Source organism: Brettanomyces bruxellensis, chromosome 2, assembly GCF_011074885.1.
Source record: "Brettanomyces bruxellensis chromosome 2, complete sequence".
NCBI lineage: Eukaryota > Fungi > Ascomycota > Pichiomycetes > Pichiales > Pichiaceae > Brettanomyces > Brettanomyces bruxellensis.
Window position 1 is genome coordinate 398693 of NC_054683.1, and position 26679 is coordinate 425371.

The 26679-nt window shown below is 40.8% G+C and overlaps 12 protein-coding genes and 1 non-coding gene across 13 annotated transcripts; 6 read left to right on the forward strand and 7 right to left on the reverse strand.

Annotated features, from left to right (window-relative positions):
* Positions 1-20: 20 nt before the first annotated feature.
* Positions 21-4268, reverse strand: BRETT_005327 (uncharacterized protein; the record flags this gene model as incomplete). The annotated part of the gene is made up of 1 exon (XM_041283807.1): positions 21-4268. One exon carries the CDS (start codon positions 4266-4268, stop codon positions 21-23), a length of 4248 nt encoding a protein of 1415 aa, XP_041134759.1.
* Positions 4269-5063: 795 nt separating this feature from the next.
* On the forward strand, positions 5064-7476 carry BRETT_005328 (uncharacterized protein; the record flags this gene model as incomplete). Its single annotated transcript, XM_041283808.1, has 2 exons — positions 5064-5086; positions 5340-7476. The coding sequence occupies 2 exons, from the start codon at positions 5064-5066 to the stop codon at positions 7474-7476; spliced, it is 2160 nt and encodes a 719-aa protein (XP_041134760.1).
* A 222-nt stretch (positions 7477-7698) lies between these two features.
* Positions 7699-8115, reverse strand: BRETT_005329 (uncharacterized protein; the record flags this gene model as incomplete). Its single annotated transcript, XM_041283809.1, has 1 exon — positions 7699-8115. One exon carries the CDS (start codon positions 8113-8115, stop codon positions 7699-7701), a length of 417 nt encoding a protein of 138 aa, XP_041134761.1.
* A 589-nt stretch (positions 8116-8704) lies between these two features.
* On the reverse strand, positions 8705-9694 carry BRETT_005330 (uncharacterized protein; the record flags this gene model as incomplete). Its single annotated transcript, XM_041283810.1, has 1 exon — positions 8705-9694. The coding sequence occupies one exon, from the start codon at positions 9692-9694 to the stop codon at positions 8705-8707; it is 990 nt and encodes a 329-aa protein (XP_041134762.1).
* Positions 9695-10083: 389 nt separating this feature from the next.
* BRETT_005331 (uncharacterized protein) lies at positions 10084-11265 on the forward strand (the record flags this gene model as incomplete). Its single annotated transcript, XM_041283811.1, has 1 exon — positions 10084-11265. One exon carries the CDS (start codon positions 10084-10086, stop codon positions 11263-11265), a length of 1182 nt encoding a protein of 393 aa, XP_041134763.1.
* A 236-nt stretch (positions 11266-11501) lies between these two features.
* Positions 11502-12361, forward strand: BRETT_005332 (uncharacterized protein; the record flags this gene model as incomplete). Its single annotated transcript, XM_041283812.1, has 2 exons — positions 11502-11565; positions 11634-12361. 2 exons carry the CDS (start codon positions 11502-11504, stop codon positions 12359-12361), a joined length of 792 nt encoding a protein of 263 aa, XP_041134764.1.
* Positions 12362-12916: 555 nt separating this feature from the next.
* On the reverse strand, positions 12917-14722 carry BRETT_005333 (uncharacterized protein; the record flags this gene model as incomplete). The annotated part of the gene is made up of 1 exon (XM_041283813.1): positions 12917-14722. The coding sequence occupies one exon, from the start codon at positions 14720-14722 to the stop codon at positions 12917-12919; it is 1806 nt and encodes a 601-aa protein (XP_041134765.1).
* Positions 14723-15758: 1036 nt separating this feature from the next.
* On the forward strand, positions 15759-17069 carry BRETT_005334 (uncharacterized protein; the record flags this gene model as incomplete). Its single annotated transcript, XM_041283814.1, has 1 exon — positions 15759-17069. The coding sequence occupies one exon, from the start codon at positions 15759-15761 to the stop codon at positions 17067-17069; it is 1311 nt and encodes a 436-aa protein (XP_041134766.1).
* Positions 17070-17271: 202 nt separating this feature from the next.
* BRETT_005335 (uncharacterized protein) lies at positions 17272-17484 on the forward strand (the record flags this gene model as incomplete). Its single annotated transcript, XM_041283815.1, has 1 exon — positions 17272-17484. The coding sequence occupies one exon, from the start codon at positions 17272-17274 to the stop codon at positions 17482-17484; it is 213 nt and encodes a 70-aa protein (XP_041134767.1).
* Positions 17485-17953: 469 nt separating this feature from the next.
* On the reverse strand, positions 17954-18373 carry ERV14 (COPII-coated vesicle protein; the record flags this gene model as incomplete). The annotated part of the gene is made up of 1 exon (XM_041283816.1): positions 17954-18373. One exon carries the CDS (start codon positions 18371-18373, stop codon positions 17954-17956), a length of 420 nt encoding a protein of 139 aa, XP_041134768.1.
* A 586-nt stretch (positions 18374-18959) lies between these two features.
* On the reverse strand, positions 18960-19031 carry BRETT_005337. The gene has a single exon. It is a non-coding gene; the product is annotated as a tRNA-Gln (tRNA).
* A 3358-nt stretch (positions 19032-22389) lies between these two features.
* Positions 22390-23166, forward strand: BRETT_005338 (uncharacterized protein; the record flags this gene model as incomplete). The annotated part of the gene is made up of 1 exon (XM_041283817.1): positions 22390-23166. One exon carries the CDS (start codon positions 22390-22392, stop codon positions 23164-23166), a length of 777 nt encoding a protein of 258 aa, XP_041134769.1.
* Positions 23167-23595: 429 nt separating this feature from the next.
* BRETT_005339 (uncharacterized protein) lies at positions 23596-25911 on the reverse strand (the record flags this gene model as incomplete). Its single annotated transcript, XM_041283818.1, has 1 exon — positions 23596-25911. The coding sequence occupies one exon, from the start codon at positions 25909-25911 to the stop codon at positions 23596-23598; it is 2316 nt and encodes a 771-aa protein (XP_041134770.1).
* Between the last annotated feature and the right edge of the window lie 768 nt (positions 25912-26679).

Sequence of the window (26679 nt, forward strand, 5' to 3'; positions counted from 1 at the left end):
CAGCAGCCAATTGGTAGTGCTTATTTGGCAGCACTGCTTCTCTTGCCCACACCCTGGTGGATCAACTTCAAAGACTCGGCAGAGACTTCGACATCAGGCAAAGCAAGCTTTCCGTGGGAAGCAGGTGGAGGGAGGAAGCCAATCTTGACGAGGTAGCTGATGTAGACACCCATAATCTTCAAGTTGACGCCTGCACCGGCAGAGTAATCGGCGGAATCGGCGTTCCAGAACTGGTCCTCCTTCAAGGCAGCAACAGCATTCGAATCGTCTAGCTGGGGAGCCATGGAGTCGGCAGGAAGATCACCCAAAACGATGTGGAGAACAGGGAAGAGTGCACTGTCAGAGTGGCCGTCCGTGATGACATATTTCTCAAGACACTCCTTCCACTGCTGGTAGTCGAGTCCCGAGACATCGTAGCCGTACTGGGCGGGAGATGAGAGCATCTGCTGGAATGGAATCCGGGGATGTCCCGTGACCTGGACAACGGCCAAACTGGTCTCGCCCCGGGGTTTTGGAGGGTGGAGAGCAGAGGCAACAACGACCCGAGCGACGTGGTCGACGGGGACGGTGTTTACAGGGTTGTCGATTTTCGGATAGCGGCCCAGTTGCATGCAACCCTTGAGCATCCGGAGCAAGAAGTCGTCTCTGTTGGCGGCCCCCGAGAACGAGCAGCCCTGGATGTATCCCGGGCGGATAATCGAGCCCCGGAGGCCCCTTTCGCCCGCCCGGCGAATCACATACTCGGCAGACCACTTGGACTGGCCGTAACCGTTGGAAAGTCCGGTCGAGGATCCAAGCAGATCGTCTTCCTCGGGAATTCCGGCCTTCCCGGCGGCCACGAGCTCGGCCGAGAGCTTGTTGTAGTGCGGAACATCAAGCGTGGAGGTCGTTGACACAAACGCAAAGGTCTTGGGCTTGCCGTGTGCAGCGAGGTTGAGCACGTTGATCGCAGAGATCACATTCGAGTCCCGGAGCTGCGAGTATGGGTACACCCAGTGCACGAGGGCCGCATTGTGGATGATGGTGTCGATCGTCTCCGTGAGCTCTCTGTAGTCCTTGGAGGCCATGCCTAGCTGAGGCTTCGAGAAGTCGGCCAACACGATTGTGATCCGGCTCCTCCAGGCCTCCTGCCATATGCCGTAGGCCGTGGCACTCCTCACGAGCCTCTCCATGCCCTCCTCCGGGTTCGCAGCATGCCTCACGTGGGCGTAAATGTGGATGTCGAGCTTGCCAACCCGGCTCAAGAGCTCCCTGATGATGAACGGGCCGAGGAATCCCGTGCACCCGGTCAAGAACACGTTGATGGGCTGCGTCTTGTCAAGCGTGTACCGCGTGGCGTAGGCAGGCATCAACATGGTCTTGGCGAGGTTGACCGCATCCCCGTAGTAGTCTGGGGCCCCTGAGTCCGCGGAGTCGGCCGGGTGCTCGTCGGCACCTTGTCGGTCCGTGCCCGGCTGCTGCTCGGCACGAAGTCGGCTCACTTCGGCAGCAAACCGGCTGATCGTCGGGTGGTGGAAGATGGCCCCGAGCGGCACCTGCACGCCGAGCTTCTTCCTCAACGCGAAAATCATCCGCGTGGCGAGAATCGAGTGCCCGCCTAGGTCGAAGAACGAGTCGTCCGGGTAGACTGCGGCGGGCCGGTTAGGGAGAACATCAAGCCACAAGTCCCTGATCTGGGCCTCGTCCGCGGTGAATTCCGCAGCCTCCTTCTGGTCCTGCTCCACAAGCTTGGCAACCTGTGCGAGCTGCTCCTGCGAAGGGTACGGAAGCTTCTGCTTGTCGATCTTGCCGTTCGGGTTCAACTGCAACCGGGCCATCGGGATGATCAACGTTGGAACCGCGTAGTTGGCCAAACGCTTCTGCAAGTGTGCACGCAACGCCTCGATCAGGGGCCTGTACTCGACGAGTCCCTTGACGATCGGGTCGGCAATCGACTTCACCTGCTCGTCGTCCGTCACCCTGTACTGGGCAAGCTCGGGCACCTGCTTAGGCACCACGAACGACACCAAGGTCCGCTCCTTGTTCTTGTCGAGCCGGACCAAGGTCACGTTCTGCCTGACGAGCGGGAAACGCGAGATGTGCGTGTCAATTTCGCCCAACTCGATACGGAAGCCTCTGATCTTCACCTGGTCGTCCGCCCGGCCGCAACACTCGCAATTTCCGTCCGGAAGATACCGGCCAAGGTCCCCAGTCCGGTACATTCTGTCCCTGGGGCCCTTCCAGAACTTTCTCCAGGGCTCGCCGTGGTCCAACTGCCGGTCCCTGGCCTCGAACTCGCCACCGTCCGTGAACCAGTTGCCCAAGAACTTCTTCTTGTTCATCTCCGGAAGCCCGCGGTAGCCCTCGGCCAAACCGCCCGCACGCACGTAGATCTCGCCCACTTCACCCACGCCGCACGTTTCCGACGGCTCGTCCCGGTTCACCACCACCAACTGCACGTTCTGCATGCCGGAACCCGCCGGAATCACGTCCTTCTGAGCCTCGAGAAACATGCTGTCTGCACTCCGGCTTGGAATCTCGAAATACGAAACTGCACGCTGCGTTTCCGTCGTGCCGTACATATTGACGATTGCACAGTTGCCGGCCAACGTCTGCAACCGGAAACAATCCCGCTTGGTGAGGATGTCGCCGACGAAGAATGCGTGGTGCAAGGATGGGATCTCCGCAGTCGCATCTGCCGACAAAAGCTGGCCCATCGCCGGTGTAAGGTGCGTAACGGTGGCCCCATGCTCGGACATCCACTCTGCAAGCTGGCCCGGCGTTCCGATGTCGTCAGCCGTCGGAACCAAGAGCTTGGCACCGAGGAAAAGCGGCGTGAACATGTCTCGCTGAATCGGGTCGTGTGCGATACCGGAAAGCATCGTGAACCGGTCTTTTTCCGAGAGCCCGAACTGCCGGGCCATCCATGGGAAGTAGTACGCGAGCGAGAAGTGCCGGCCAAGCACACCTTTGGGCACACCTTCCGAGCCAGATGTGAAGGAAAGTGTTGGTGCCGAGTCTGGGCCCACCAAGACGTTTGGTCTGCTGGATTTTTCTGCGTAGAATGGCTCCAAGACGTTTTCTGCACCCTCCTCCTCCTTGCTGCTGCCCCTGCTGCCCACAATCGTGCCATCATCCTGCAAATCGAGCCCGTCAATGCGTGCCACAACGTGCAACTCGTTTGAAATGTAGTCCTCGACCAACCGGTTGATCACACCGGCTTTGCGGATCACTATGATACCCCTTGGGTCGGCCACGCGAAGATAGATGTTTTGCCGGGCTGGTGGATAAGCCGGGTCGATCACTGAGAATGCTGCACCCGCCTTCAACACTCCCATGACTGCCACAACCAAGTCCACCCCTCTGTATGCGTATATCGTCACAATATCGCCCCTCTTGATACCATTTGCAATCAAGTAATGGGCCACAACGTTCGAAGTCTGGTCAATCTGCCGGTAGTTGAATGTTCTGCCGTGCGAATCTGCATCCAGCTTCGATGCTGTCTCCACAACACACTCCCTTTCCGGGAATTTCGCTGCATTATCACTGAAGATATCCTGGATGGCTCCCCGGAAGTTGCTGAAGTCTAGATCCCGCTTTGGGTCTGGAAGCACCTTCTGCTGCGTCTCCGTCACAAGCGAGATACTCGAAACAGCCTCGTCCGCATTCTTGGCAACACTCTGTCTGACTTTCGCAAACTGCTCCGTGAAAATCTCCATCCGGGACTTCTTGTAGAGAAGCGAGTTGTATAGCACGTCGATCGACCCGTCCCTCACGTCGAAGTACAAGGCGACGTCCCGCCTCGATCCAGCGGCAACTGACTCTGTCAATGCCCTGTGTAATCCATCTGATGACGAATGTTCAAACGACACTGTAAACAATGCTGGTGGCTTCTCTAGGCCCTTTTTCTCCTGTAAAAACTTTGCGATTTCATCCAAGGGCACGACTTTCTCGCTCAGCTCCTTGTAGGTCTTCGCAACTTGCGCACGCAAACCTGAAAATGTAATCTTTGGGTCGTCCAACGTGAGTGTCAACACAAATGGTTGCTGTTTTGCATTGTTGGTAGCAATAGTGATTAATTCATCCCCGGAAAGACGGCGAACCAAAAGTGCGAACACTGCCAAATCAGTGATAAACTCATCCTCGCTTGCTGTTGTGCCAGAAATAGGCCCGATCTTAGTGCTAGCCTCGGTACTTTTACCATTTGCTGGTCTGTTAAAATCTGCAGGTAGCTCATTAAGAGTTGGTGACTCTAAACGGTCGCCCCAGAATTGCAAAAGATCCGACATATTTCCTACTAAATGCCTGATAACGATTCCACAAATATCCGTGCAAACTATAGAACCTGAAGCACCTGATTTACCCCTGAACTAAAATGAAATGTGATGCCAAACGGTGAGAATTTTGTTTTTTGATCCACCGGCCCTATAAATTGCACGCATCGAAATTTTTGCCAAAAGACTCATTTCCATGAAAACGGACAAACCGCACCAAACAATGCCCAATTTTTTCATGGCCAGCCCTACCTTATATTTTTCTTGAATTACTTTTAAGTTTTTTTCACTGGATATCTTTCCATTAAACTACAGGATATTACGCTACAGGATATTACACTGTAGGATATTACACTGTAGGATATTACACTGTAGGATATTACACTGTAGGATATTACACACGTAAACCGTTCCCAGCGTGAATGTTGCCTTTATTAAATCTCTTAATAAATCTGCACATCTGTAATTTTGTGCATAGATTTGTTCGCCGAAAAGGAGTCCCAAATAAAATTGCAGGAGTTCAAAATAAATGACTGATCAATTTTAATTCACTCTGGGCAGCACTAAATTTCCTTTTTTTTTTTTTTGGTGGGTGTGGTTTGGGGCAAATTTTACGCATGTTTAATGTACGTTTTGTGTGAATTGAGCATAAATCTCACATTTATTCTAGCAGAAATTGTCAAAAAAAAGCTGTGAAAAAAAAAAAAATAATAACTTCATCAGACCAACATTATAGACCCAATTACGAGAAACGTAAAGCATTTACAGAGTTCACTTTTTTTTGTTTATATTACACAACAGAACTCAACGATGTCACAACGAAGACTTTTACAGTAAGTAGTTCAGAATGTTATTTGGAAATGAAATGGTTGTTTATCAATTGGAGCTGCTACCGATGATAAGAACGATAGGAAAAGCACGATGAAACAGTTGTGCATATCCAGGCTTTTGACGATTCTTGGTTGTTACCTTACTTCTCTTTTCTGCATAATTTTTTCGTTCCTTAAACAGGTATCGTGATAGTCATCATTCTTTGTGCAAACCGAATTCATTGAAGCGTTACTAACAAAGCATTTAATAAACCAGAGAAGTGGATCGAACGTTCAAGAAGGTGAACGAGGGAATAGATGAGTTCGATTATATTTATGATAAACTTCTGGACAGTGATAACCAGTCACAGAAGGAAAAGTTGGAGGGGGATCTAAAGAAAGAAATCAAGAAGCTTCAGAGGCAGAGAGAGCAAATTAAGAATTGGATGAGCGGAAACGAAGTGAAAGACAGCCGGCCGTTGGGAGAATACAGAAAGAAGATCGAGCATGAGATGGAACGATTTAAGGAGGTGGAAAAGGCAATGAAGACGAAAGCTTTTAGCAATGAGGCACTTCTTTCCGGAAAACCGGTTCTTGATCCAAAGAGAAAAGAGAAAGCCAAATGTTGTGAGTTTCTTCAAAAGAACATTGAGGAATTGCAAAGGCAGGCCGAGGTGATTGAAGCGGAGGTCGATAGGTTGTCTGCAGCTATGAAGAAGCACAGGCCTAGTGCAACAAAGCAGCAGGAACTGGATGAGCAGGATGGGCGATTGGAAAAGCACAGATATCACATACGGATGCTTGAAGGTGTGATGCGAAGGCTTATGAACGACAAATTGGACGTATCCCAGGTAAATTCCATAAGAGATGACATCGAATACTACGTGGAGTCGAATGATGACCCAGAGTTCGTCGAGGATGACGATTTCTACGAAGAATTGGGTGATGAAGACATGACTGAAGTTTTGGACGGTGATTCTTCAACGGCTGACGTTTCACACGTCTCCTCGTCACATTCTGCATCTCCACAGCCTACATTGTTGTCCGCTACCCGGACACATACTACGAATTCGTCCACATCCGGGATTGCACAGCCACATGCACCGCCACAAGTGCATACCCAGGACCAAAACCAAAACCAGACTCAGCCACAAGCGCAAGCACAGCCAGCGACCCAGTCGGTCCCTGTGGCACAGCCAGCTACAGCCGGTGCCGCTGCTACTCCTAGGGTGCAGCATAAAGTGAAGCAGAGAATACCATCTGGAATAAAGCTGACGTCCGTTTCATTCTCAAAGCCGCATTCTGTTGCTGCTACGCATAATCTGGCATCGCAACTTTCACATGCACATCATTCGTCTCCCGTTGCATCGGCAGCAATTCTTTCGGGCGGATTGAAGCCAGCTGCACCTGTGAAAGCACCAAAACTCAAGTATTCAGAGGTGGCAGCAGCAGCAGTCGCCAATTCGACTCCTACTGCAAGAACTGTTCACTCTTCTGGCCATTCCACACCTTTGCACACGGCCTCTGCACACTTGTCAACAACGAGAATCTCGTCTTCTCACCAAGCACAGCCGCATTCCCAATCCCCAGCACCGGTTTCAGCTTCATTGTCGTCTCTTACCCCGACGAAGCCCGTGCAAAAGTCCTCCAGCCCAGTTTCAATGGCTGCAGCCTTGGATAATGCTGTGGTAAAAGACTTGGCAAGCTCCATCAAGAAGTCGGTCTCGTTTCTGGACCTCTCGAATTATACAAACCTTCCAGACGGTTTCGACAAGTACGTGAAAGATTTGGAAACTGCCAAGCAGCGGCTTGTGGAGTTCAAAGACTTTTCTGGCAACAATGCACCGACCCAAACTACAGTGTCGGGATCCCCCGCTCTAAACCATATTTATGAGATGAAGCTGCCGGAATTCAAGACAATCTACCCCCAATTGGAGTCATCTTTGCTCAACTGCCCGGACTCTTACGATGCCGATACGCCGAATGACTATGTTCCTACCAATCAGTTTGTCACACAGCTGTTTTTCCCCAGAGATCCTGCTGTAGAAGTTACAGGCTCCCGGAAACTGCTCAAGAAGCTCGATTTGGACACTCTTGCTTACTGTTTCTATTACAACAATCTCAAATACAAATCCAGCTTCACCGACATCCACAACTCGCATGAAAGCCGCGATTCGCGCTACCTCCAGTATATAGCTGCTCGAGAATTACATGATCGCAGCTGGCAGTATGACCGCCAGTCCAAAATCTGGTATCACAATGATCAATTGTCTCCAGAAGCTTCCAAAGACTCTGCAAATGGTGGTGTTGCTGTCTCTAGCTGGAACTTCTTTGACTTTAAGGACACCTGGATGGTCAAAAACAAGCCTGGATTCAAGTTTAACGAGAATCATGAGGAGAGGTCTTTCCTCTAGGTCTGTCTTCCCATCAAGCTACTTTGTATCTGTACTTTGAGATTACTCTGCTGCGTTTCTGTTTTTGTTGTCCTACTTGTCTCTGTCTGTAATATTTCCATTTATAATGATGTCTTTATACCTTTACATATAACATCTTTTCTTCCTCCGGATGTCTTTACTCTATCTAGAGCTGTCTATTATAATTTTTTTGGCACTACTGAAACTTCTAAAGTTTTTCCATTATAGTTCCCTTTCAAGGAACACCTCACTGAAATGAATGCACTGCCTATAGCAATCTTCAAATCCGTCTGCTCCCCCATAGTATGGGTCCTCAACAATTGTTGGAAATGATGGGTCTTCTCTCCAATTTCCAAACATCTCAACAACTGCTTCAGAACCCCTTGGTCTTATCCTCCTCAAATTTGCAAGGTTTGATTTATCCATGCAAATAATATAATCGTATTTCCTGAAGTCCGATGCTGAAATTTGTTGTGCTCGGTGATTTATTGGAACGTTGTGTTTACCACAAACTGCAATTGTTCTGGAGTCGGGTTTTTCTCCGATATGATATCCAGCTGTGCCAAAAGATGTGATTTCAGAAAATCTCCCATCCAGCTTCTGATCACTCACCACTTTCTTAAAAACGGCTTCTGCCATTGGTGATCGGCAACTTTTGTGGGTGTTAGTAAGAATTTAGCTCGGCCAGACTATGTTAGATACATACATATTTCCAAGGCAAACAAATGCCACTCTGAGTTGCTTTCCCATGTTTTAACTATAGTTTTGTTCGTATTGTTGTTTATAGAAAAGTCTTTGAATCTTTTATTACTTGTACAATAATGTTCTGCAGATCTGTTTATTCTCACAACTTTTTTTTTCTTTATCGGAAATTTTTCAAGATCTAGATCTATTTCCTCCGATAGGGATGCGCTTTAATTCTCTGATGTCTTGCCTTGTATTTGTGATTATGGATTTTCCTTTCATTATGAATATTTGTGCATTAAATAGTCACAATACCATAGTTTTTCATTAGGTACAATATCCCTTGCCCATGAAATCTGCACGAAGCTGAAAAGGTTATATTAAAAGACTACATACGTATTATCGTAGGAAAAAAATATCATTAAAATAGAAACAGATGCTAAAGGCATACAGCTATAAGCACGATGATTAAAATAAAAAAGGTAAAAACCCAAGTCCTTCGGATATGCAATAAATCCATGTTTCGAGATATTCAATATTTTATTCACACGGCCTTTTCTTCCTCAATAAAGCAATTCAATCCTGTAAACGCCTCATCTAAAGATCTCCTATAATATTGCTCTATCTTATAGCCACCGGCCTTGAACTGTTCATTCTTCACAACCTTCTCAACATATGGATCTTTGTACCTACTATAATGTAACCTGTATGGTAGCGGACTCAATCTGTCACCATTAAATGGAGTGAAAGGTGTTTTCATCGAAGCTTCGCGTGCCTTCTTTGATGGCGATTTTTCGTTTCTTAATATTGCCTGTTTTTGTCTTAAATACTTCTTTTCAAGTTCATCCAATTGTTCCCTATATTTATTGGACCGTTTCTTCATTTGCTCTTTAACAGACCGAAGCACTGCCTCTGGATCCTTCTCCTCCGACGATTCCTGAAGCTGATCAATTGCAGTCATCTTTTCTAGATTTTTCAAATTGCTCTTTTCGTATAATATCTGTCTATTAAGTTTGTTCCGTTTTGATTTGTATTGCTTTTCTAGTTTTTGAAGTCTTATGAATTTCTCATATTCCTGGTCCCTCCTCACATTATTCAATGTTATCGATTGCTTGTTTTCAATCGAGTATTCCTTCAAACGCTCTTCTGTTTTCTCAACATCTATCTTGTGTAAAAGTTTGTACACAATGTCCTCTATCTCTTCTAAGTATTTGTTGTACTCTTCCGTATTCTTGAAATCAGTTGCTTTCTTGTTGTATATACTAAGCACCCTCCGACGAATATCGCACTCCTTTTCTACCTCGATATCATCAAAAATCTGGGTTTTGAACTTGTTTTTTCGTAAGATCTTGTTGCAATTAGGATACGGACAAACAGATGGTCCTAACGAAAATATTCGGTCCACACAAGCATCACATATCTTATGGTAGCATTCTGGATTAATTTTAAATTGTATTTCCGGAGAAAGATATTTGTCCGTCTTGCACACGGGGCACATATCCTTGGGCACATTATTCCAATCAAGATCCACCATTTTTCCTCTTACTATTTTTCTCCCTTCGAGTTGTTATATGCTGATTATAATCTCCCAAAAACGCCACAAGCACAAAAACGCAGTTATTTCAATATCCTTTCAGTTGTATTTAAGTATATGTCCTTTGTAAATTGAACTGCTGACTTATTTAAGTTATCATCCGATCTATACCGCCTTCAAACATGTGCAAGATATCTTCTTAGCCCGCCGTCAGACAAATTATACTCAGGTGTACGGGTGTGTCAACACTCCTTGAAAACATAAATGTGTATATATGCGACGCGACTAAACCCAGGACGCGCTTGCAATTCATTAGTTTCCTTCCCTGTAGTACAGTAACTTCTTGAAGGTTTTCATTACAAAAAGGGGTCCAGGAACTATTGAACAATATGTCTCTTACAGACAAAAGTATTGATGCGATCTCAGATCAGCTTTTTTTGCAAAAGAAGCCGATCACATACAAAGTTCTTTCACGAAAACTTGGGATTTCCAATCATGAATCAAAGTCTCTGCTTGAACAGTATTACGATAAGTACAAAGACGAGCGAGACGGGTTACAGCCTACGTATATCTTGATAGGAATGCATCGGCATGTGCAAGATGAGGAAGAAAATGGTGATTATGGGGAAGATAGTGGATCAATACTTATCAAGCTCTGCAGAAAGGTGGAACTTGAAGATGCTAAGAAGCAGTTTTCAAAAATGCAGTCATGCTTCATTTACTCTTTGAACGATGGAGATATACCGTTGGACAATATAGTTGTTGCGAACGAAACAATTTCTGAAGTTTCTTCTGACCAGAAAATGACTTTTGGTCTTGAAACTCCTACGGCGGGAAAATTAAGTCTAAAGGAGAAGGCTGAAATAATTTCCACGACAAAAGATCTCGAGGTCAAAAATGAAATCGTGACGCATAAGAAATCTTCAAGCGTAAGTAAAAAGGTGGAGAATGTTAAGAAGGAAAAACCTGAAAAGGATCCATTTGCATTGTATCATTCTCGAAAGAAGGAGGTCGAGCAAAAGAGTAACGTTACTTTAGACAAGATTCGGCAGGACGATTTCGAGAAAAGTCACAGAAGGCAGATGCCGGCTCGAAAGAAGGCAAAGGTCTTCAGTCAAAAAAGGCAACAGCATGAGGATGAACTCTCTAAGATGTTTGCTGATGATGTAGATGACAAGTCAGGTAACGAGGATGGTGATTCAAAATCCATTCCAATTGAGGTTGAAGGATTAGATACTAAGCCAAGTGAAGTGAAAAAGGCAAGTACAGAACAGGAAGATGCTTTAGAAGGAAAGGTGATAAACGATTTCTTGTCCAATAGCACTCAAAAGACAGAAACTTCGAAAGAAGATAACGCTGTTAAGACATATGTTGATAAGGATGGATACATGGTGGCAGTGAAGGATAATGACAATAGTAAGGCTAACAGTAGAGCATCTAGCCGCCCAAAGAGAAAGGCAGCAAAGGCAAAAAATCATGTGATCAGCGAAAAGGGCTTAAGTAGAAAGCGTAAGAAAAAGAGTGCTTCAAATCAGACATCGTTAATGTCGTTCTTTGGCAAGAAAAGGTAGTTTGAAATAAACTTGAGTCTGTTCGATTTCTGTTGATTGAAAAAAAAATATGACTGCGGGGAGGTGATTGATCGATTGTGTGGAAAGCGGAGAATAAAAGCATAAAAAATCTATCTTCCGAGCAAGATGTCGTTGATCCTTCATATATTTGCGTATTTTCCAAAGGGAAGATTATATACCACAATGCCAAGTTTCTAAGGCATTTATAGTTTTAATATTACAATACACAATTCAATATGCAGCAGGATGCACCAGTTATCCAAGGAGGAGGATCTCTCATGATTTCATGGCAAGTAACTAGTACGTTTAAAACCGATGTACCACTTTTTTTTTGCTATTTTATACTAACTACAAATTTTTTAACACAGATCAAAGGGTTCTTGTAATAGGTGGAGGAAATGTAGGATTATCACGTGTGAACCATTTACTAGAAGCGGATGCTAAGGTGACCGTTGTCTCAAAAGAGTTGTGCCCTGAGTTGGAAAAGTATGAAGCATTGCAGCTTCTTGAATGTGTTGAGAAGCGTGAGTACAAAGACTCAGATTTACAGATGTATGAAACCACAAAAAGAGAACAGATGATGACCTTGGATCTCGAAGATGATGAAAATAGGAAGATTATCGATGATTTCGAGAAGAATCAAAAGTTTGCTTTGGTTCTCATATGCATTAATGAGCATAAGATTGCTCGTCATATTTATTTCAAGTGCAAACAACTAGGTCTTGTTGTCAATCTTGCGGATGATCCTCAACATTGTGACTTTTACTTTGGCTCTGTCTATAGAAGAGGAGCGTTGCAGATCATGATTAGCACTAACGGAAAATCTCCAAGGCTTTGCAACAGAATTAAAAACTTTAAAATTAAGCCCATGTTTGAGAGCTTGGATATTGCAAATGCAATTGACAACTTGGGTTATATGAGGAGTACATTAAGGAACAAGGTTGACCCTGGGGAGGACAGAAAAACGGTTAAAGAACGAATGCATTGGAATAGGCAGATAACGGATTTCTTTAGTATCGAGGATTGGTGTGAGATGGATCACGACAAAATCGATGCCATTTTGAGCAAGTTTCCGGAGCTACCGACACCTGAATAAATAAGCCATCAAAAAGAGAATGTGTATTGAAATATAAAAAGCATTGAAAATAATAAACGAATAAGAATTCTGGCAACGACAAATATATAGTAGCAAAAGAAAAGACGAAAGCAGCAAACGTAAAACGAAGAATCGAAATGTGAGCGTAAGGTTAAAGATAAAATGAAAATGAAAACAACAACAATAGCAATAACGAAAAGGAGATAAAGGCAGAAAACTGAAAACATGACGAAAAGAAAACGCAACAAAAACAGGAGATTTGATCCAGCAGCAATAAAGGCTGTAGGTGAAACGCGAAAAAGTGTAAATAGTAATAAGTAGTAAGACCCGGGTCAACACAAGAGCCGCAAAACCGATGATGGAAAACCTAACTTCAGTGAAACCAGTTTGCGGCACAGCCGAAATATTAATGTTCACGTGTCCAAGAGAATGTGAAAGAGAATATAGAGAAAACAATGCAGCAAATCCAGCAGCAACAACGACATGTTTATGTGCAAGTCAATCAAAGCAAAGGAAAGAAAAGGGTGGTGTAGAGTAGCCGATGCTTAGTCTCTTTTAATCGTGTTCTGGCTTTGTCTGAGGTTGAACGCCTTGTGGAACCTGCTGGCCTGCTAGAAATTGTGCAGATGGGTCAAAATACTGTTGTGGCATATCCACAAACAGCATTTGGGCATTTTGACCTGGCCGGAGAGGCTCAGAGGTCGAGGATGACGGATGAGATTGCTCTGATTCTGATCGTGGGCCATTTAGTGGGACCGATGCAGAATTTGCTGGTACGTCTGCAGTGCCCTGGGCCATCTCTGATGGACTTAGCGACATATTAGGCTGCGGTAAAACAAAGTATGGATCGTAAAACATCTGTGGACCAGGAGGCATACCCATCATTGGGCCCTGGGATGACTGAGAAGCACCTTGGGGACCGGGAACCATCTCCATTCCAACCATTCCCATGCCAACAGACATGCCAACACCCAACGGTGGTGAAGAAGGCGGTGGAACTGGTGCACCTGGAGACTGCATGATAATTGGATTGGCAAACGATGGCGACATTTGATTCATTGACTCCTGTTTTTGTCTCCACTGCCTGCGTTGGCCACTTCTTCCCCATCTCAGTCTGATTCTAGATCCGCCCAACACGAATCCCTGCATTTCATTCACAGCCTGCTGCGCACTTTCATGGGTAGTAAAACGCACAAAGCCGCATCCCTTGCCTGGTGGAACGCAGACGTTGACAATGTCTCCAAACGGATCAAAGAGAGACCGCAATGCATCTTCGGACACACTGGAATTGATTCCTCCCACAAACACAGTTGTGTTATTTGGGTCCTGGCCGCCGGAATATGGTGCAGAGCCAGAGCCAGGATATGGAGAAAATACATTTTCACGCTGTGTTGGCACAAACTGAGCCATGAGAGGCTCACCCATGCCAGAGGATCCATCGCCAACAATATTGCTGGGACTCTTTTGCTGCACAGGGTAATCAAACTCGCTTCTGCCCATCATATGTCCAAGTCCAAGATTCACGTTGTTACCATTCTGGTGTTTTGGTGTGGCCAAAGCAACACGAATCGGCCGACCACCAAGCCATTTTCCGTTCATCTCCACAAGGGCACGGTTTCGATCCTCTTCACTCGTAAAACGCACAAATCCAAAACACCGAGAAACTCCAGTAGCCGGATCCGTCATCACGCGCACAGTTTTGACCGTGTTAAAATGTGTCTGAAACAGTGATAAAAGGTGTGCTTCAGTCGTTCCAGAGGATAAATCGCCGACAAAAAGTGAAAACTCTGGGGTCTGCTCCAGCTGTGTGTCTAGAGTTGCTGCAGTTGCCCAATTGAGCCTGAAAGGCTTTCCCCCTGCTCCGGGGATTGGTGTACCGTTCAACGTTAGAGCATTTTCCGCATCTTTGGGGGTCGAAAATTGTACAAAGCAGTATCCTGAGTGGTTGGCCAATGCCTGTGCACCCCTATTGCGAGAAATTTGTCGCAATAAAAGATTCCGTTTCGGTTTGATGACCTTAACCATCACCGAAAATCCCAGTTGAGCCCAAAGTTGTACAATGAAGTTGTCATCCCACCATCCACTAACATCGCCCATCCAGAGTGTTCTTGGTGGAACAACGTTTGCAGGATTAGACGGTGGTTTTGGTAATGGAAGTGGGGTAGCCAGTGGTTGTTGTGACGCATTCATCCCCGCAGTTCCATCCAAATTTGTAGTTGAAGGAGGTACAACACCAGGGGAAACTGGTCTTGATGATGGATTTGACGCTGGAAGCTGAAAATTTGTTGGCTTTGCAGATGTGGGGGATGATGTTGATGATGCGGCTGGTGAAGGGGACCTCCCGAATTGGTTGGTAATCATCATGAAAGAAATGAAAGAAATTTCAATCGAAAAAGCTCGAATGTATCAATTGCAAAGGCAAAAAAAAAGCAAATGAAGAATTAAGTTATCGGATTCACCAAACGGAACTGAAAAGCAAATGAACAATTAGTTATAATATGTAATTGTGTCCAAGGCAACTCGAGGAATTTAAACTGATTTGGGCAAAAAATAATATAAAGAGAGAGAAAAAAAAGCTTGAAATCAATATGTATATGTATGTTGCTTTTGAACAGCAGCTGCTAAAGCTCAACGACAACTTAAGGTACGCACTTCGTAAGAATTGATCAAAAGTGTGCGATCAATAGTAATACCAGAAATCTCGTCTATACGTGAAACGAAAATGCAAAAGTCTTAAAATATGTTGCTGTTTAAACTCTCACACAATACCGATTAATTTTGTTAGGAGGACAATGGCATCACCTCTGAGAAAGAAGAAACTAAGGATTCGTTCAACAAAATAGAAGGCCTGACACAAATTGAAGCCGTATGTTTCGATTAAAGGTTAAAAGACTATAACAAAAGATTAGAAGAAGAAAATCCGGTCATTGGTGATGAAGTTGTGGTGAAAAAAAGGTACGTTGTCTTTATTTGGATAATCCCAGCAATACTGTGCTGAGCCTATTTATAGAATTGTAATTTTTTTTTCTTTCCCTCTATCATTTCATTTCCCTTTCTTGCATTCTGACTTCCGTCTCCCCCCTCTCTACCCCCTTTTCTTCGCTGCTTCTGTTTTATTGTCTTGACGCTCGTTTCAGCATTTCGCTTTTTTTTTTCATGGTCCTCCGACGGTCGTCTGCAGACTGCCTATCTGGACGGAATGAAGAGCAATCAGTCGATCGACGCTGGAATAAAAGCAAAAAATAAAAATAAATCAAAAATCAAAAATCAAAAATCAAAAATCAAAAATCAAAAATCAAAAAAACGCGTTAGAGTGAAATGGATGAAAGTACGTTAACCCATAGCTATTAGAAGTTCTTCCATACGTCCAATTGTATTTGAAATAGCGAACTAGCGAATGTTTTCTAGGGTTGCAGGTAGAGAGGCACGAAAGCGTGGATCTGCCAGAAGGCATGTGAATGTTGGTGATATAGTTATTAAAGCCCCAACTAATGTCAACAGGAAGCGTCTTCCAAGACGTATGTCAAAACGATTGAGTCAAAATAAGAGCAAAGCGAATAATACTATTCAAATTGATGATGTTGCCCCGGGTATGACATTCCTTGACTCTGACTCTGACTCTGACGATAACGAGCAATTTGTTGATTCCCGTGAACATTTGGTCAGTAATCATAGAGAAAGCCTATCGGGAATCTCCGATCCCGAGAATGCTGCTAAAGAAAATAGTAATGATAACGAAAGTATATTATCATCGTCATCACGTGAGTCCAGTAGTGATGACATACATAGCAATCGAAATTCAAAAATTGTTCACAACCTTCGAAGCAGTGACTTTGATCTGGTTATAACTGGTGAATTTCATTCCAAACCACAAACTAAAACAACAAATCACAAGACGAAAACAAAACGGAAGACGAAAACAAAAAGAATTACTAGCCGGAATCCAAGACTAAAGTCAAGTGCAGTAAAAGGTGGAACCTTTGTTCATAAGAATGGAGATGATAACGATTCTAAATCGACCAAAAATGGTGGTGGAAAAAAGTCCACTTTGGATCCAAAGTTAGTGAAACCAAAGCGCAATAAAGAGATTGTACCTGTTAAAGTCCCAGAAACTGCTCTTGAGTCACGCAAAGCTAATCCTCGAAGGAATACCAGGACAAAGAGAAAAAAATTGGAAAATTCCGCTAGAAAAAGAGTTGTGAAAAGACGCTCAACAAGAAAGTCATTGCCGAAGTCAAAGCACGCAGTCGAAATCATTGATTTGTCGAATAATTCTAGTAATGGAATTGAGAAACATGATGCTGACAATTTAGAAGTGAATAAAGTATCCTCACCTTTTGATAAAAATGTCGAAAGTGATGAAATTTCAGCATTCAAATCACAAACGGAGCTTTCGCTTGATGATAAATATGCTCAGACTGTTTATGATGGATCTAAGCGCAGAGTGAAAGATATTTATAGTAGCAAAGTTACAAAAGCAAAATCTTCGGTGCCAAAGAAAAGAGGAAGAAAAAAAAAGGGTGAGTTGGTTGGAATAAAATACAGGCGGATGCCGGCAAATAAGTCTAAAATCATAACTGTTGACGTTATTGGACAGATCTTATCTGATTATTTTCGCAAGAGAAGCATCCAAAAAATTGAAATTCTGGAAAAGAAGCATGAAAAGCGTTTGTTAAAATTTTGTATCATCTTTAAGGACCTGTCTTAATGGGTATTTTGATTCATTGATAGATGCACAGCTTTCCAACGACATGCTCATAAGCGAAATAGATTCTTATCAACGACAGAAAGTTCAATCACGGCTAGGGATATTAGCAACTAGAGAAGAGCGTAAACAGAACAATATACGATTAAATAACTTGCGGCATGATTATGCTTTTTTGAGGAGAAAATATGAATTGCGAAAAGAGATGTGCAATAATCTTATTAGATTAAAAGGTGGTGATGATGTGGATGGTTCTTCTAATACAAACGAAGCAGAATCAATTATTGGTGCAGTGAACTTTGAGTTATCTTCTGTTGAAGAAAGTGCGACTGATGGAGTGGATATTATTCAAAAGTTGCGTATCGTAAACTCACAAATACTTCAACTACTAGACGAAACCGAGCGTTATGTACAATAACAATGATGTATTTTTATGAATCATAAAAGAGTTGGCTCAGCTTTACGACAATGCTTTCTGTACAGTGAGGTTTAATAACACAAATCGTTAAAAATCAATACAGAAAAACAAAAAAAAAAAAAAAGACTGTAGTAAAACCCTGAAAGTTGCGACGTCAGTTCGCTCTGCAGTCACAATTTCATGCTTTATTATTTCTCTCCATAAACAGCTGATTAAACTTTGTAAATATGCATCTTCGTACTTTGCTCTGATCTTTTCGCCTTTTCCCTCTCCATATCTCTAAATGATCTTTACCCAACCCAGCAACCCTGATTTAAATCACTCAGAAATGTCGTACCCTTCACGTCAATTCATCTTCCTACATCTGGAAACTCGTTCATCAAAGCTCCACACCTGCAAGCCTAGTACTAGTTGAGTTTCATTATAACTTTATTCCGTTTATCACAGTGGAATTGTTCCGAATTCTCGCCTAATCGAGATCCTCATCTGCTATCAATGCAGCAATCATCCTGTACAAATAATAGAAGAACATTAGTAAGTGGAATCCTAGTTTAATAAAAGACTCCTTCTTGTGCTTTGAAAGCGTTCTAAATATTTCAGTTGCATCTAACATGTAGTTCTTTTTGTAGATCTTATTAGCATTGTAGGCAAGTAAAGGCAAATTAAGTAAAAATGAAAACCATTGACCGTTCAAAAGGAACAATAAAGTTAAAACTCCGTGGATGCATGCCTCAGGAACAATATAGTTGTTCAATTTGTTGCAAAGCTCAATTGGATTTATGTAATCACATTCCAAATCACTGTACATGATAGTGAAGAAAACTTGTAGGAACAAGTTTACAGCGTTCACAATCACTGATAGTATATATAGCCAAGCTTCCCCAGACATTTTATCACTATTCTTTTTAGCCTAAAAATCTCTCCTCGCACGTTTCCTTCCTCTTTAGATAGCTGGTTTACTTTCCAAAAAAAAAAGTTTGATATCCTAGTGAAGACATTTCACATACTTTAACTTTATGCACATGAACAATCTTTTTGTCCGTAATTTCTTTTTTACTTTAATTTGCTGAAAGCACTTCAAAAATTTTTTTTCTCAGCTTCTCAATTTTAATTTGCTTTAATCTTCCTTTCATCGTTTTCTTCCATACTTCCTGGTTCTCTTTTTCGACTCCCACATCAGTACACATTCACTGCCCTACAGCTTAGCTGTTTCAAGAATTAACTGCTTTCAAACAATATTCATTAAAATGGATATTTATGAAAACTTCTTGTCATGGCCACCGGCCTCTTGTCATTCAGCTATTAGAAAGGTTAATCATCGTCCTACGTAAATTACTTTTGTTTTATAAATGTATGTTTATCTTTAATTGTTCTTCTTCTGATAGCGGTCAAATAATTGCATTATTACGATTGTTACGATGTCGGTCCGCGCATTACGATAATCAATTGCAATCCACTAACCACTAAAAAAATAAAGGTTCTACCCGGACTCGAACCGGGGTCGCTTGGATCAGAGCCAAGAGTGATAACCACTACACTATAGAACCATCTACGACTTTGTAAATGGTCGGACTGAAGGTAACAAAATATTATTTTTAATAACCTGAAGTATAAGGATTCTTTAGATGATTATGTCGGAGTTAAGAGAGACCTTATGAGTTACTCCCGGGCTTTAGCTATCAAACTCCTTCTTTAATAGAACTAATAAGAACCTAGCAGTCGGGGAGATTCAGACAATTGTAAGGTCGGTTACCTAAGTGGGTGGATATAAATGTACCAAGTGGTCTGTGTGATAATGTTAATGCCTTTAACATTCTAACAATTGTGTATGTATCACCATAGAAGAAAATGAATTTACTTCCTTTACTCTGTTACCATCAAAGTGGAGTCGAACTAGTTGTATTGCAAAATAGGCTATCGGGTCTCGTCCCTTCGTAGAAGAAACAAGTTATATAAAAAGAGGTAAAGTAAAGTAAAAATAAAAAGGAAAATAAAGTGAGGTAATCATACATAATAAAAAAAAAAGATTTAATTCTCAGAAACAGAATTATGATCGCGCATAATTATTTTTCTGCTGATTCCCTAACATACACAGTTAGTGCATTTTATCCAGGATTGTCTCTATTAGATATTATTCTAAATCTTCGTTATTTTAGAATAAGTTCAGATCTCAAAACAAATAAATCTAATGACATATAATAATAGATTACCTAATACTAGGTAATATTCTCATATGTCCGACAGTTTTTATTTGTTTTATTTGCTTTTTCTTATTTTTATCTTTTCTCTTATTCTTATCTCTCTTCTTCTGTAAGCTGTGTCAAAACAATGATGCTCTCGAACAATGGATTTCAAGTAAGGAAAGATGGTATTGTTATATTATCTGATTAATACGAGAACTACATCTATATAAAGTGAAGATATTCCCTTCTGTATATCATTATATATACTCTTCATTATATACTACAATAAATATCGAAATACTATATAAATCTGGTAACAGTAACTTTAACAGGAAGATCGGAAATCTATCTTTCAATTATGTCAAAACACTAGAAGGATAGAACAATGAGGTTCTAAAAAGAACATGATTGATGGTCTATGTTGTCGTATAAGAAGAAGAGTGATAACTATATAAAGATGAGATATCCTTCTGTGTCTATACTAAATATTATGTACAAATTATACACTACAATAAATATCGAGATACTATACAAAGCTGGTAACACTTACCTTAAGAAATTATTTGTCTAGCTTTAAGCCAATATGTTCTTGGGTTGACCCCTTACATTACCACCGTTTTTTTTAGGAAAATCGACCTTGATTTCACTAAATTTTCAAAAAACATTTAGATATCTTCGTAAGCATTGCCTGGTTTAGGTGTATTTTCTTCTTAGGGCAATGAAATAATATGATACGTACAAGTATCTGATATCTTTATCAAATCGTTTATTCAAACAAACGTTCGTAACTATTCTTAAAAATCAAAGTATGTCAGAGGTATCTAACAAACATGTTCTGGAGAGCGATCTTGGTCGAAGACCTCATATGTCTTTTTATCATAGTTAATACCTGCTATACTAATAATTTCAGTGCGCGGTGGTTCTCTGGGGTAAATAGCATCTTGCTTTAAGTACGGTGTCAATAATCATATATTCATAGTCCTATTTTGGTAAAGTTGTATCTGAATATCATGTTCAAAAGTGTTCGGCCCCTTGGGCCTCACTATCTTAAAAGGTCCATAGTAGATTGGTGAATTTTTTTGGTACCGCAGCTTAATGCCGAAAGCCTTGCAGTTGACTAAAACATAGTCACAAACCTTAAATGCATGATCAAGTGCATGTCGATCATACTGAGCTTCTTGAGAGTGTTGCGACTAAATGATCTTTATCCTGTCAACCAATTAACTCAAGTCGTCTCACAAAGTCTTCTGCTCTAGGACTGTAATGGTTTAAGTCAATAATATCAGCGGAGATATGAACTGGACAATTAGGATTATATCCTTGAGCAACATAAGATAGACCATAACCTATCGAATTCTGGATACTACAGGCAAACTCGGTCATGCGTAAAATCTTATCCCAAACGTTCGAAGTAGTTTGTGCTGCCTTTCTAACAACTGTATAGAGAATTTGGCTAGCTCTTTCAGTTTGAACATCAATCTGGGGGTGATTTTTAATAGACATCAATCTATTTGTTTGCATTAATTTTGTAAATGTACTCCAACTTTTATTGACAAATCAGATATCCTTAACTGAAACAAGTGTTGCCAAAAATCAATTTCATCAGTAAGTTTTTCTAACAAACAGTTGTACGCAGTCTTTTGCATCAGGATTATCATCGGTTAAAATAAAATATGCCATCTTCTAAGATTCAAGGAAAAGAACTGTAACTGCCTTTGAAAAATGATCTGCGTAAAAAAACAATATATTTTTTGGTAATTATAACAAGTTCTGCAAAATTCATTCATTATTTCTACTTACTCACTGTTCATTTGACCTTCTGCTAATCGGTGTTAAACAGAATTTTTGTAACTAATGTTGTCATCAATCCGTTTTCCAAATCAGGAAACATGCTCTATTGAAATCTATGTGTTTTAGTGGACAGTACCTAAATTTAGAATGAAGTTAATTAATTTGTGTAAGGATGGTAAGCCGACCCAGCTAGATACCGATTCCTGGTGTGTGAAGTTGCAAAACTCAGAGACACGAATAATAATATCAATATGGACTATAATGTCAACTTATGATACAATCAATATTAAATTATGATCAATTCAAATTAAAAGTATATTAGCTTGTCTTCCTTAAACTCTTTTAAGAAAAAGAAAGTAATAATTATGTAGTATAGTTTCCAGAAAAACCCAGATATCACTTTTTACAAGTGTGGTTCTCTGTGTGATCAATTCTCAGAAATCATATGCTCTTGTTCGAATTTCTAAAAACCGCGAAATCCGACATTAAAGGATATATTCACTTTTTATATAGCAATGGACCAATATGTTCTGAACTTTACTTCTTACGTAACAGAATTGAGCCACATTAATACTACTGAGCTTTCTTTTGTTCATGAAATGGTTTACCGATTGTTGTATTGTCTAGGGAATATTACCAGAAGCTTTATAGCTTTAATCATCAAAAATAATAAATTAGCCTTAATAATTTTGGGACAACCGGAGCTATTACATTATATCCGTTCAGAAAAGCATGTGCCAGCTTTATCGAATAATATTCTTATCTATTGTTTGAGAAAAACGCATGCATTTTAAATTGCCCTCAAGCTTAGGGAACAATTCTTAAAAAAATAATACTACATAAATTAAACCTATTCCGGCATTTATTCAAAGTTCCAAATAACTATTTACCTAATGCTATTATCACTCCATAAAAACAAGAGCTAGTTAATATGGGCCACAAAATAGCATTTTTTGGCGCAACTGGAGGATGCGCAAATTCATGCTTGACTTATTCTCTCAAAAATGGGTACGATTGTGTTGCATTAGCTCGAACCCCTGCAAAACTAAATAAAATGCTGAAGGAACAAGGAGTTTCAGATGATATAATTATGAAGAAATTAACAATTGTAAAGGGAGATATTCAGAATATTAATTCCATTATAGAAGTGCTTGGTGGGAATGATAGTTCCAATTCCGTTTCTGCAATAATATCTGGTATAGGAGGAGCACCAGCTTTGCAGTACTCTTTTACCACACCAGTTACTTTGGATAATCCAAATATTTGCACCGAATTTACCAAAAATTTGATTTTGGCAATGAATAAATTAAAGCAGACCAACAATTTTAAAAAGCCGTTATTAGCAGTTGTCTCCACGACAGGAATCACAAGTGGTCCAGATGATCTTCCTTTTGGCTATCATATACTTTACAAGTATTTGTTAAAAATTGCACATCTTGATAAAACTAGAATGGAGAATATTTTGAATGAGGCAGCTGCTGAAAATTTGTTCTCTAAAATTATTATTATCAGACCAACTCTTCTTATAGGGTCCCATTTGGTCGAAAAAGGTATCGGTTATTTAAAACTCAAAGTTGGAACCGAAAATAGTCCCGTTTCAGGATACTACATATCGAGAGCAGATGTTGGAGAGTGGACTTTTCAGAGTTGCATCAAACAAGGTAGTAATCTTCCATTGGGAGTGTCCATATTTACACTTTCTTCTTAGTCTTGGTACGGCTACAAGTTTCTCATGGTAGTTACGCCTATTTATTTTATTGACAAGAAAAGCGCACCTTTACCTGTAGGAGAAAGGGATATACGAGATGATCTTTTTTTTATTAGGTAGATTTCTTATTATATCTCTTTTAATGCTATTCACCTTCTCCGAAATTTAATCCTATGTGTTTGTAATATTTACCGAATCTGTTTTAAGTGTGAGGGTAATTATCCCATGAGGCTCTTGATAACTAATATATTGAATGTTTCTAAGGCAATGAAAGAAAATGATACAAAGTAAAGAAGGTAAGGAAGAAAATATAAAAGGGGCAAGCAAAAGGAAAGGTGCACATGCTTAAACACCTTTAATCCTTATGAGTGAAGTTTTTTGGGGCATAAAACAAGGCAGAGGAGATAAAAACAAAGAGTTTCCTAGGCATTATAAATGGGCCACATTTTCTGCTGAATAACAGTTCTGTTCTTGATCATACGAAAACGATGTAACATAACACCAGTTTCTTGCACAATTTGTACCATCCTCACAGTTCGTGGTGAAAGGTGAAAGCCTTCCAGCGTAATTCTCATACATTTGAAGAATCGTAGAATTCGTTTTCATTTTTTGTGCAACCAATGCCCAATATGTAGCATTCAATGGTGATGACTCTGGCCAATCAATCTCATAAGCAGATCTAGCTGAATACTCATATTCCCAAACAGGTTCACTACCATTAGTGCCAAATGTACTTTCTAAATCAACATAGTAGTTGTGAATATTCAGCACGGAGAATGTTTTTTTGTCAACTTCATAATATCTCCAACCAGGATTGTATTTAGCAAGCGGCGTGATTGATTGTCCAATATAAGCCACATTAAGAGCATTTTCCTTTGTTTTCTGAATGTAATTGGTACCATCGCCTTTGAATAGGATTTGAAACTCATCACGATGTGTATGTCCATTAAATATACCTGCAATTGTATATGGTGAGAATCTTTCAACTATTTCGGTAAAAAGCTTGGATTGAACTGGAAGAATGTTATTGGACATCGGAATATGGTACAATATCCAAACACGTTGGTCCTTTGATTCGGCATCAAGTAATTCATCTACCAAAAATTTGAATGATCCGAAAGGATCGGAATCTTCAACCATATTCCAGTATGAGTATATGTTTCCATAATAGAATGCATTACTATTCATCGAGATGATTTTCAATCCCATTTTAGTAGAGATCGAATATCCGGCATAATGACGTTTTACTTGATCAACCTGCTTTTTTCCAATCCAATTGTAGCTTGACCACATTTCGGCCATCAAATCTGTATTCCATGTAAATCTATTGGTAAATTTGGTTTTTTCCGGTGCAATTTGTCCATATGGAAAAGAATCATGGTTACCGAGTGCTGGGTAAAGTGGAATATCGCGTAAGCCGTGCTTCGCATCCCTGAAAATAATTTCTTCCGACTTCTTGCTCATACCAAGGCTGATATATTGCGCCCCATCGTGATCCACCATATCTCCAGTAAAGATTGCAAATTTGAAATTAGGACCATTCTTCTTTTGAAGATTTCTAATTGACAGAAATGTAGAGTTTATCAACACCTCCGGAGAATCACACATATAACTTCCAAAAGTGGTTGCCGGTGTATAGATAGAAGAATTATCGTTGCTGACTGGTAGTCCTAAATGAAAGATGTCATTATTATCATAATACGAACCTTCGTACAAATTAGTGTATTTATCTTTGTCCTTATTATTCTTTCTTTTAGAATGTTTGTTGACAGTACAACACATAGAAGTAGTGCAATTTGCTTCTGATCCAACGGCATAGTCCTGTTCTACATGCAAATCTGAAACATGGATCACATTGAAAGTATCCTTTGAGTTTGGAATCGGAGCAAAATGTGCTTTATGAGGTTTAACATTATTCCACAGATAAGCGAGGGAAATATTTTCTGGTGTTCGGGGAATATCACACTGGCCAGCAAATCTATAATAGCAAAAATATTCAGCATCAAGGGAATTTGTATTCAATAATGTCAATAAATTTGTGAAGTCTGTTCCCATAAATGTGCTGTTAGCACTCCAGCTATGATATGCATTGTGACAACCTGCAGTAGATGATAACTTACTGGCAATGCAGTACCTTTCAAACACATCTGGAACCAAATCAGGTCTCTCAAAAGCCATATGTTTTCCATAGCCAAGCCTTTCTTTACATTTCTGGCATTGAGTGATATTGGACTGATCGTCTATTTCTGCAAAAACATTCAAACTTTTCTCAATGATATCTTTATCCGCTTGTGAAACTGAGCTAGCTGAGGCTGTAGAACCAGGGGTATGAATAGATAAGTGATGTTTATATAGAGAAATAGTGGATGTGCTCTCAAAATAATCAGAAGAATAACCTGAAGGATAATCAGAAGAATAAGCGAAGGAATATTCTCCATTATGTGCATCGCTGGGATATGTAGTTATTGATTGATAATCAATTTTTTCAGACTTAGTTTTTGTATTTTCCCAATCCCATTTACTTTTTATGGAATTTTGAAAAGCATATCCTGTGTTGCTTGGTTCCATCGAGACAGCATTATTTTTGTTTCTATCATGTGACCCACAATAGACTAAAGCATCAATAGTTTTATCAAATGAAACGGTTGAAATCAACTGGTTTCGATTATCACTAACATACCTGTTTACTGGGGAGGTACTAGCAAGAGACAAATATAGCGTGACTACAACAAATATTGACAGCATTGCCGAAAGCTGAAAACAATAATACTTATCGAAATTTTATACTTACATCTCACTCTTCTCAATGTATGTGCAAATACCTGCCTTTATAAGTTGAAGTGGAATGTAAAAGTTTGTGGTGCAGCTAACAATTTAGGCAATTACGGTCAGGACCCAATAAAGAGCCAAAGTTCTAAAATTCATTTGTGTAAATTGTATTATAACTTGTGGAACACATGTGCTGAACCTCAGTATTCTTTGTTATTCGATGCTTTTGAAACTTACCAAGGATAACAAAAATAATACGAGAATTTGCCTTATTGTGCATCATAGATAATATGTACTGCGTGTTTAAGCCTAATTTAATCATGTTGTAGCCACACAATCGATATCATAATACTCCGCATGCTAACAAAGAAGCATCTCATGTTTTCAATAATATGCGCCATGACTGTAGATTGGCTCATGGTTATTTAATTCAGACTTTGGTCTGGTTGCTGGCCGTTTTTTAGTGGTGTTCGTTTAAACCAAGAAAGTATGAAATTTCACAATGCAATACAAAATATGCACGCTACTTTTCTTTATCCGCACGGTTGAAATTGCTTACTCCAAATTCTCTTGCTTAAAATTTTACAGTTAAGAGCTCCCTAAGATAAAAAGAATGTTCTCATAGTACGATTCTATTTTTACAATTATATATATTTTCCATTTTATAATGACATAATACGTACATTAATAAAGAGAAGCCACTTTATTTTTAACAATGAATGATGTTTATTATAGAATTGATGA